General features: G+C 48.3%; 1 protein-coding gene across 2 annotated transcripts; it reads left to right on the plus strand.

The window, feature by feature from the left end:
- Positions 1-225: 225 nt before the first annotated feature.
- Positions 226-10,100, plus strand: LOC144587263 (major histocompatibility complex class I-related protein 1-like). Of its 2 annotated transcripts, none has more exons than XM_078387303.1 (7): positions 226-386; positions 1,731-2,012; positions 3,072-3,347; positions 4,475-4,759; positions 5,172-5,255; positions 7,532-7,590; positions 8,822-10,100. In XM_078387303.1, the coding sequence occupies exons 1-6, from the start codon at positions 326-328 to the stop codon at positions 7,570-7,572; spliced, it is 1,029 nt and encodes a 342-aa protein (XP_078243429.1). In that variant the 5' UTR covers positions 226-325; the 3' UTR covers positions 7,573-7,590; positions 8,822-10,100. The 2 variants fall into 2 exon arrangements, with proteins under 2 accessions (XP_078243429.1, XP_078243428.1); XM_078387302.1 differs by having other exon boundaries at positions 7,532-7,564.
- Positions 10,101-11,435: the final 1,335 nt, after the last annotated feature.

Below are 11,435 nucleotides of genomic sequence, written 5' to 3' on the forward strand. Positions count from 1 at the left end.
CTCGTGAGTCGGGAAGGGAGGTTGCTGTCCACAGAGAGCTTAAGCCGAAGGCGGAGGAAACTCACGTGACTTCTTCCGAAATTCTCCCCCTCCGCCTTCTGGGTGGCGGCCCGGCCTAGATCTCCCCAGCGACCGCTTGCGTCAGAGAGGCAGGCGCGCCTGTGACCCTTTTTTCTCATTGGCTGAAAGGCGTTTCCCGGCCAATCGCAGCGGCCGTCAGCTCCTCCGCCTGCCGAGCGGCCCTTCCCACGAACAAGCGGAGGCGCGGCGGGGAGCGACGGGTGGGTTTGGAGGCAGGAGGCCGGGTGGCCGCTTTCCTGCCTGGATGCGTGGTCTTTCCGGGGCTCGGTGGCTCCTGGGGGCAGCAGCCCTCCTGCTGGCTGGAGGTGAGTCCCTCTCGGGAGGGGTGGGGAGCAGGATCTGAACTCAGCCCCGGGTCAGCCAGAGAGGGGCATCGTGCCCCCTGTCGCTCTCCCGTTGTGCGAATGAATGCCCCGTTGCCTGACGCGTGTATTGCAAGCCCTCCGGCAGGGGATCGTCCCGAACGTGGCTTCCCCTTATATTTTGCTCGTTCCAGGAAGCGTCGCTGTCTTTGGAGGCCTGGGTTCGAATCTTTCCCGGGCTACTTGCATGTGTGAGGGGCGGTGGCACCGATTAAACTCCTCTTGAAATAGTTCACATACCTGGAAACCCCAGTTCAGGTTACTTAACTCAACCATGACACCTAATAAAGATAAACGAGACATGGCTGCCTGGTGTTTCTTTTGTTTTTCTATTGCGCACAAAGTCACGTTACTCTTGTGCAATAGAGGAAAAAAGAAATTCAACACCAGCCACTTCTCCGAAGAGCTTTCCCACTGAAAGTCACACCATTGAGCTTAAGACACCCCCCCCCCCAGGAAGGGTAAGTAAAATCAGGAGGAAGTGCCGGGAAGTGGAAGCCACACCACAAAATCCTACATCATGGAATACCGTTTTATCTCTTTTAAAGTGCTACAAAACATGTTGGAATAATTTATTTGTTATTTATTGCATGCCGCCTTAAGGGACCCAGAGCAGCTTACGGTATGAAAAGAAACAAACTTAAAAGCCAAATAGTAAATTATTACAGTATTGAAGGAAACAAAGTTGAAAACCTCTTCCCTTTTTTTTCTATTTGATTTATTGTTATATTTTTCCCATCTTGCAGAATAACAATTGTTATAATTTTTCTGTGTGTGTGTGTGTGTGTGTGTATATATATATATATATATACACACACACACACACACACACACACACACACACACACACACACACACACACACACACAGAGTATTTAAAATAAATGGAAGTGATTAAAACAGTTCAAAACAGCTAAAACAGTATTAATTGGTAAAATAGAATACCCATACAATGTTTTTTTTTTTTTAATGACAGGGTTAGATAGAGGTTAAGATTGTTTTTCTTATTCTTTGGGCAGAAAGGAGGAATTTGGCCACTGATTTAGTGGTCATCTTGTTTGTATCACTTAATAAATATTTTGTATACCATTTCTCCTGTCACGTTGATGTTTCACTGCAGTAAGACTCCCCCTCCCCAAATGTTCCGCGTGGGCTTCTCGAAGCCCCACCACTTGATTTTGGCTGTTGGGAGTTGGCTGCTATGGGATCAGGAGCTGCAACTGGCGCATTGTCCCCTAATGCTTCCCACCCCCCCCCTTTTTTTCCTTTGCTCTCCCCACTTTGCAGATCCCTTTACCTCCTCCCACGCCCACCACACCTTGCATTATTTTTTCACCGGGGTGTCGGAGCCCAGCCAAGGGCTGCCTCATTTCACCATTGTGGGCTACTTGGACGACCAGCAGTTTGTCCGGTACGACAGCGACACCAGGAGGGACCTGCCCCGTGCGCCCTGGATCCGGAAGGTGGAACAGGAGGACCCCCAGTACTGGGACTGGCAGACGCAGCTCTCTCGCAGCTGGGAGCTTTACTTCCGGGTGACCCTGTGGAGCCGCTTCAACCACAGCCGGGGTGAGTGGAGGGGAAGGTGGCGTGTCTGGAGGGCAAGGAAAAGGGACTGTCCGACTACAAACCCGAGAATCCCCAAAGAGTGATGGTATCAAAAAGTATCACCCACTTGCAAATTTTCCCCTGGATGAACGCGGCTGTTCCTCTTGTTTTCCTATTTGCCAGGAGTGACCCAGAGACACTCTTGTTTGCTGAGTTGCCAAAACATCTGATTCAGCAGATGGAAATAAAATAAAAATAAAATAAAAGGCAGTCTCAGTGGGCTTTGGGTCCGTAGACCCCCCCCCCCCACTACCGAAGTGGGCCTGGACAAGGCCATGAATAGCCATTTTAAAAAAACAACCCAAAATGGGTTTTGGAACGTGTGTGTGTGTGTGTGTGTGTGTGTGTGTGTGTGTGTGTGTGTGTGTGTGTGTGTGTGTGTCTGCGCGCATGCGCGCATGCGCGCTTGCTTTCTACTTCTCCTACAACATGGCTAGCTTTCTGCAACTTGGCCCCCTCTGTATGTGCTGGATTACAACTCCCATTCTCCTGAGTAGCCATCTCACACGATGGCTGTTGTCACAAGGCAGCAGATCAGAGAGGTGCTGGGAGGCAACATTTATCGAAACCTAATTTCCTCTGCATGTAGAAGGTCTGCTTCTGAAAGCTCAGAATATGGTGTGGTTTCCCCAAAACAGAAAAAGCCACCTAGAATTGGTAATAAGGAACATCTCCCTTGACACTCGAAACCGACGGAGCCTCAGATTTTAAACAGCTGATAAACCGACATAGGCCAACCCCAATTGATGCAGGAAACCCACGGCTGAAATATTTCTAGGGTTAAAAATTCTGGTGGTATTAAACATTCTCTAAAATGGAGATGAAAGAGATTCCCTGTGTCTACACACAAAATAGGCAAGTGTTGTGTAGCCATTGTGTAGCCCTTGATGAAAAGATCTGGAGATCTTGAAAGCTTGGATGCCCTTTTGATGCCCTTTCGTTCCGCTGAATAAAGGTGTGACCACCTTGGTTTGCATTGTGGAATCACACAGTGCTCGTGTCTCTCTGTCTGTCTCCCAGGGCTCCACGTCTGGCAATGGATGCACGGCTGTGAACTGGACACGGATGGGCGCAAAGGGGGCCACTCCCAGTTTGGCTATGACGGGAAGGATTTCCTCAGCCTGGACAAGGAGACTCTCACTTGGACAGCCGCTGACTCCAGAGCCCAGGTGACCAAGAGACGGTGGGAGGCCGACCGGGTCTGGACCGAGGGCCGGAAGAACTTCCTGGAAGGAGACTGTATCAAGTGGCTGCAGAAGTACCTGGACTACGGGAAGGAGACTCTCCTCAGGACAGGTGAGATTGAGAAGGAGCTCGGATGTGACACTTGACTCTTCAATAACTAAGAGGGCAGGAGTGGGGGGGGAAGGAGGCTAGAGCTGAAGATAGCAGGTGTAGGCTACATACACAAATTCCAGTGTGTTCCTGAGGGATTAAATAAAGATCAAGGCTGTCTAGTTCACTAGGTGTGTTTTAATAAGCTATTGAAATAAAAAGCGGGAGCCATGTGGCCAGTACAAAATGCAAATGCAAGAACAGGTGGTAGGCCATACCTTTATATGCCATTAATAAAAGATTTTTTAAAATTATACGTTATGCAAGAAGAAGAAATCATACAATATGCAATATTCTTCAGAATAAGGACCATTTTTGTACCTTTGGTGCTTGCTTTGAAGAAGTGGGATTTACCCATGAAAATTGCAAATTGTATGATTTTTTAAAAAAAACAAATATAAGTGGTCTATAAAGGTATCGCCTATCACCTTTAAGGTGCTATAATATTTTAATTTTTTTTTAAAAAAATGTATCTTTAAATGTTTGCGATTATTTAAGGAGATTTTATTGATTGCACTTCACCCTCACATCATAAGGTAAAAAACCATTTTAAGAGGAACAGACCCATTCTTATCAACCCTTTTTTGAAAGTAGACAAATATGTGTGAACTAAGAGTGCTGTCAGTTATTTTTTTTTTTTTACTCTTTGTCACACTGTAAGGAACTACAGCAGCCAGTTCGGGTCCAGATGTGATACCAAATTGACAGGAAAGTGTTATATTTTTAAAAGTCACTTTCGAAGATCTGATATGGGGACACCATGACTGACCTCAAGCACTCAGTATATTTTTTTCCAGAGTTTTTGGAGTTGTTTTCGATCCTTTGGGAGTGTTTTTAGAGGCAGAATACTTAAACATTCTAACTTAAGGCCAGGATGGCAGAGGATGATGTAATTCTAACTCCACGGATATGGAATATCTGATTCTCTAAATGTCCCCGATGCTCAAAGTCCAGGCTTCTCGGAATGGATGGTCTAAAGATCTGGAAGCTGAACATTCCCGACCCCAAAAATGGCACATCCACCCTTCTGTGGATAAGGGCTGGGTGTCCGTTTGATGCCCGTGGTGTCCTCTTTCTTCCCCCTACAGAGCCTCCAGTGGTGACAGTGGCATCAAAAGCGAGCTACGGTGGCTTAGAGAGGCTCACTTGCCAGGCCTACGGCTTCTACCCCAAGGAGATTGAGGCCACGTGGATCAAGGACGGGGAGAGCTTGGAAGCGGAGACCTACCGTGGGGGTGTTTCCCCCAATTCGGATGGGACCTACTATACCTGGCTGAGCATCGAGATCAACCCTGAGGAGAGGGACCTCTACCGGTGCCACGTGGAACACGACGGCTTGTCTGAACCTCTGGATGTGGCCTGGAAGGCACCTGGTGAGAGGTTCAATGGGAGACTGAAGGATTGGGTGGGAAGGTGCCTTCGAGAGGCATTTCTCCCCCACTGGGAGAATGGAGGGTCTCTAACGTGGAACTCAGCTCAGCAGCATCACAGGGGACAACAGCTGGGGGGGCATGTGTTCTCCAATGTGCTCCTATATCCCCCACCCCCAGGGTGAGAGACCTACAATCCAAGAAGAGGCCTTGGCCAACTTTCCACTCAACTTTGGCTCCACCAAAGCGAGGAGGGGAAGGCTGTTCTTGGACACGACAGACCCACATGCATACCTGAGCCTAGGTTACTCAAAAGCGTATCAGCACAACTGGGGGAGATTTTATATATTTCTGAATGGCGGGGGGGGGGGGTTTCATTCCCATTCATTATGCCTTTTTCATCCCCCATTTGCAGCCTCCGTTGGGCTCCTCGTGGGATGCATCTTGGGAGCCGTGGCTGTCCTGATCCTTCTCGTGACTGGGGCTGTCTTCTGCATCCGTAAGTAGACCTTGCTTTCCCTCTTTTGACCTTGGCTTTGACCCCAGAGAACTTACTCTTATTTTTGGACTGCATCTTCACCTTCCACCCAGTAAGGACGTCTTCTCCCAGGGCTCTCCCAGCATCCACCCCAAGAGGAGAGCACCTGGGGTTGTAACTTTATCAGGTTCTGGGTATGAAAATCATTCCATATGTCAGTGGAACTTTTCTAGCCATGGCATCTGGAAACCGCAAGAAACGACGGTGACCAGGAGCCTCTCACCTCTGTCCCTAAAAGTTCTCTCCAGCCAGGCTAAAAAAAAAAAAGCTTTCCAATGGAAGCTAAATAAGCTGCACTTTAAGGCTTCCAGTTACGAGGAGACCCTTCATATGAGAAGCAAGCAAACAAACCAGCAACGCGTCAGTTCCTGGGTCCGTATAATAGAATAATGCATGTTTGGAATAGGCTTAATCATATGGAGGGCCGTGAACATAATTTATGGGTTCTGCGTATCTTGATCCAGCCTCAAATCCTTCCCTCCTTTGTAAACAGTATTCTGAAGATGGACCAGGGGCCACCAAGAGGCCATCGGTTCCACCCTCAGGCCTGGGAAAACCACAACAGCAGTAGACTTGTCCTTCCAAGGGGTGGAATCAGCGATGGTCAGGCAGTGTCCCAAGGCCAGACTTCAGGGGCTAGAAAGGGCTGGTCTAAATTCGGCCCAGGTCTAAATTCGGCCCAGATCCTGATCACACTTGAAGGCCTTTTGGGGGAACTTGTACCGGGCGTGATTTGTTTTTGAGCCTCTCTCTTGGTGGCCTCAAAATCAAGACTTTGGATCCACTGAGCCATGAGTAAGAAGACTTGTGGCACCATGAGTGGGATCTTCCTGGGGGAGTTGTGTGTCTCCCCCCCCCTTGAATCTTTTGAGTGGGACTTTGACATGGTTGCATGGGGGTAGCTCCTCTCCTCTGAAGCCCGAATGAAAGGAGACCTCCGGACATTTGGGAGTTGGAAGCCAGGATCCTACCATCTCAGCTCGGCCCACTTGCTTCTTCCGAAACAGGATGATGATTTTGGCATGTTTTGAGCCCCATCCATTATTACTTGTTTTTCTTTTTGGAGCCCTGGAGGAGAGTAGACCATCTGGCGTCGTTTTATGTAAACAGAACTGATTTCAGGAGGAGAATAAATAGGAGTAGCAGAGCAAGTGTGGCCTTCCAAGGCCTATCAACGGTCTTCTGTGGACCCCCAACTTCTGGGATTTACCCATTCTTCCCTCGTGGTCAGAAAAAAAAAACTCCAGGATGGGAGACATTCTTCCCCCACTAAGAACCTGTCTGGCCAGGGTGCTGGACTTTCTTGAGAATACCATACCTATGAGCCAACGGTGTGATGTGGCTACAAAAAAAGGCAAATCCTATTTTAGGATGCATTAAAAGACGTATCGTCTCCAAATCCTGTTATTCAGCACTGGTTAGGCTTCATCTTGAGTCCGGTGTCTCAGTTCTGGGCACCATAGTTCAAGAAGGATGCCAGCAATGTTGAACACGTTCAGAGGTTGATCAGGGGGCTGGAAACCAAGCCTTATGAGGAAAGGCTGAAAGAACTGGGCATCTTTAGCCTTAAGAAAAGAAGGCTGAGGGGTGATAGGATAGCACTTTTTCAAATATTTGAAAGGCTGTCCTACAGAGGAGGGGCAAGATCTGTTCTCTATCGCCTCAGAGTGCAGGGCACATGATTATGGGCTCAAGTTACCGGGAGCCAAATTTCAGCTGAATATTAGGAAGAATTTCCTGTTAGAGCAGTACGACAATAGAACCAATGACCTTGAGAGATGGTGAGGGTTCCCAATGCTGGAGGCATTCAAGAGAAGTTTAGACAACCACCTGGCAGATCTCCCTTGATTTGTATTCCTGCATTGAGAAGGGGTTTGGATTCTGTGGCCTTATAGGCCCCTTGCAACTAAATTATTTTATTATTCTATGAAATTCTGGGAGGTGCAGTATTGATGGGCATACAGAGATGGTTTACTCGTGTGTAGCTCGCAGAAGGGTCTTCCATTTCCCTTAGGTGGGTGTAGCTGCATAACAGAATTTGGGCCATTTGAGAAAAAGGGTTCTGATGGTTGATGGGTTACTTGGATTTTAGGGATGTTTCTTAGCTGCCTGTCATGCTGTTGTTTTTTTTTTAATTAAAAAAACAGGAGAAAGGTGATGTACACAGTGATGCAATGTAAATAAGAATAATCATTATTATCTCAGGGGTGGCTCTGACTTTCTCATTGTCTTTGCAGGAAAGGAACAGGAGGGCTACCGAACAACACCGAGTGAGTGAAAGGCCCTTTCTTAAAAAGTAATTCAAGGCAGCAACACCTGAGTTGGTTGGGATGGGGAATAAAGAGATCAGCTTGGGGAGCGATTAGATTCAGAAGCAGCGCTAAAGAATACAACACCCCCCATTCCCCCTCCCACGTCCTTTGCTCCTCCACATGGTGACCCAGAAGCAGGGACGATTTCCAAACTTAGCCTTTCTTTGGTCAGAGAGTCCACCCTCCACCAATAACTGAAGAAATCGTTGTAACCTGAGAGGGGAGATTGGGTGCAGCCCACCTTCTGGGGCTCATGGATTAAATTGCCCTTTCGGGATCCAGAGGAAGCACGGCAGAGCTGGTGACACAGCCAAGTGGGAGGGAACACCTAAGTTTTGCTGCCAGATTCGCCTTGGGGTTAAGAAGATCTTCCTTCTGGTTTTGCCTGCCTGCCTGCCTGCCTGCCCGCCCGCCCGCCCGCCCGTCCGTCCGTCTGTTCATTAAATTTGTATCCTACTCCCATTAGTATCACAGCACTACTCTGGGCGGGTTACAACTCGTAAAATAGAAAGCAAAACATAAAAGTAGAGATATTAAAACCAACAGCAATAACTCTAATAAAAACCAGATGACACCAACTAATCTCCCAGAGTGGATGGAAGGGAAGAGGAGGAGGAGGAGGGGAAAGGAAAAGGAGTTGGGGGGAGGTGGTCAGCTAAAGTCAGTGTGGAAAGCCTCCCTGAAAAGCCATGTCTTTCATTGCTTCCTGAAAGTCCACAGGGAGGGGGGCTAGGTGGAGCTCCTCTGGAAGCTGGTTCCATAAAGTGGGAGCCACCACGAAGAACCCCCCGCCCTGTTGTAGAGGATTTATGGGCCTCCCTTGGGGGGGGGGTCACCTCAACTGGAGCCTCAACTGAGATGATCTTGTGAGTCAGGCAGATGGCATTAAGGAGAGAGTCTCTGACAAGTAACATGGGCCCAAATGGTGGAGGGCTTTGTATGTGAGTGTCAAAACCTTGAACCTGATCCAGGATGCCACAGGTGACCAGAAGGATTAGAATAGACCCCCCCCACCCCCCAAGGAGATCCCTTTCAATTCTATGAAGCAGGTCTTTGCATTTACTCCCCTTTCCTTTCTGATGGCTGCAGGAAGTTGCTTTAAGTTTAGATACAGGGGTTCCCATTCCATAGCAAGAGCTTTTTTTGTGTGTGATGCAGGATTTGTTCCATAACCTCTTGAATCTGTGGATTCTTGTTTTGCTTCTGTCTCTCCAGCTGATGCCTCCTGAGAAAGGAGCAGAAGGGACCTGGGAACCCCTTCCACCTTCTCCTGGATCCATCCCACCAACAGCTCCCGGAGTCTCCACCTGGAAGAGAGTTCTGATGGGAAATGGCTTCCTGATAGCTTTGGACCTAGTATGGCTTTCGGGCTCATTCATGGAGTGTGTGTGTGTTGGGGGGGGGTTATTTCCTTTGATCAGAAACACACAGCCCAGAGTTGTGGCCTTTCAAGGGGCCGAGGTTGTCCCCTGATCGTTTGTGCTCAGAGTGGCCTGGTGTCCTGGAGCCTTCCGGAAGTGCTGTTTTATGCTGGTAACAGGGTCTGTGGGTTGCACGTTTGTGCAAGGCTGTCCCCCCCCCAATGGGCTGCTATCTCTGGCCGAGTCATCAAGAATCCTGCAGGTCCTTTTGAAGTCAATGCCACAGAAATGACTGACGAGATGTTGATAAACCGCCCAAATGCTCAGGTTGGGTCCGTCTACACCGACAGGCGAATCCAGGGCTGTCAACATTCGTCCACCCACTTCTTATGGACCACCCAGATTATGTTGCTTCTGGGATCAACCAGGCACCCTGTTTTCTCCACATTCTGCATGTGCCCAAAGGGATTTTTACTCTTAGGAGAGCACCTTGTCGCTTTTTAATACCCCTCTCTACAAGGCTGGAAATGTGGTTTTTGCACCTTAAATTACGGAGCAGATTTCAATGGGAGCCCATCACTGGCAGGACACTGTGGGATCGAGTCTGGCCAAGTGCCTCGTTTGGGGAAAAGACCCTGCCAGGCATGTCCCACCCCAGTGGGCCAAAAAAATACCTCCTGCCTTTGTCACGGTGGCAGAGAACCCCTCCGGATCCCTGGTTTCTCTTTAACAGCAGAAATGCCTAACATCTTTGAATACTGCAGCAGGAGGAGGAAATGCAAAGGAATGGCTGTTTATTCTATTCATGCGCCCTAATAAATCCAGATGCAGCAATGGCTCCTTTTCAAACAAACGACAGGTGTGTCTCCGCAGTGCTACACCTCACAATTGCCCAACAGGGTTGAAAGGGATTTGTTTTTCCACGACTACACAACATACAGCTAATTGTGCAAGAGACCGCATTTTTCTAGTGACATTCTTTTCTGTTTTTTAAAAAATATTATTATTACAGTATTATGTTTTACTACTTCTTGCATTGTTGTTTTCTCTTGCCTGGAGTTTCTGATTACCTACCTCGGTCTTTAAAAAAGGCAGTTGCAAACTTGGAATTAAAACATTAGCCTTTACATTGATCATGGAGTCGTCTCTCCCTCTGCCTCTCTCAATTACACACGGAGAGAACTGTTTCGCAGTTGGTGAGCCAGGATCTGTCCTGTGGGATATCCCCTCTGAAAACCACAGCCTTCGGGTGTGACTTTAAAACTCAGGCATTGATATTCGGCACAAGCTTCCCTAGGCTGTCGCCAGCCCATTGCTCTGCTCAGGGGTCTTGCCCAGCCAAATCTCATCGTCAGTGGTCCCTGGCCTAGATCCCCAATTCCTTTAGAACAGCCATTTTCTGGGCCACTCACCGGGCTCCACATGGCACTGGGGTCCTTGGTTGGTGGTGCTGCACCGGTCTTGGCAGGAGCCCAGCCAGCCCTTCGTCACCTCCCTGAGCAGCTGACCACTCATCGGCACGGAGGCAGGATGGGGAGTATCCCCATCAGCTGATGAGCTCAGGAAGGTGAGGAAGGGCCAGCTCGACTCCTGCTGGGATTGACATACTGCTGTCACCAAAGGATCCCAGTGCCAAGGATGGCTTGGCTGGTTATGGGTGATCGGAACTGGGCCGTATTCATATTTCTAAGATATGAATACGAACTGCTGGGCTCTACTGACATAAGCCCAATGTGCCTGATATGATTTCGGCCCACTGCATGGGGAGGCAGGAGGTCGACTTTTCCTCCCTCCTTTTTCTAAAATATGCTTTATCTTTTTCTTTTCTTTTTAGGAATTTTTATCTCCTCCTTTCCTCTCTTTCTCTGGGCAAGAGTTAGAGAGCTATTGTTTTGTTGTTGTGGTGGTGGTGATGGTGGTGTGTGTTTTTTTTGGAGAGTTTAACCCCAATCCCAATGAGGCCTGTAAACATACTTTAGAGTAAAAGGCAAGACTGTGGGTGTGTGAGCATGAGTGAAACCTGCAGGACCTGCTTTTCCCAAGCGTACTCTCCCCTGGGAAGAAAACTGTTCAGAAATCCACCAGTGTAAAAACTGGGAGGAATTCTCAGAGAGTGACAGCTTTCAAGCTGGGGCCTTGGAAAATAGCAATATTAAAATATTAAAACATTACAATTAAAATATTAACAGTAATATTGATATTACTTAATTAATATTTATATTATTAATTTTTTAATACTTATGCATTGGTAGTTGGGAGGCTTTTTTTGGTCAGATCTGTTTACGAAACTCCCCCCTCCCCCCAAAAAAAGCTGTGCAAAGCCCAGCCAGAGGAAGAGCCCTGCTTGTGAGATCCGAGGGGGTCTCAAGGAAAAGATACCCCCCCACCCCCTTTGCGCCTGGTTTACGCGCTGCGCGGAAAGTTACCCCACCAGAAGGAACGCTTTCTCCATCCACGTCCAGTAAGAC

The sequence above is a fragment of the Pogona vitticeps genome, chromosome 2, assembly GCF_051106095.1.
Source record: "Pogona vitticeps strain Pit_001003342236 chromosome 2, PviZW2.1, whole genome shotgun sequence".
Classification (NCBI taxonomy): Eukaryota; Metazoa; Chordata; class Lepidosauria; order Squamata; family Agamidae; genus Pogona; species Pogona vitticeps.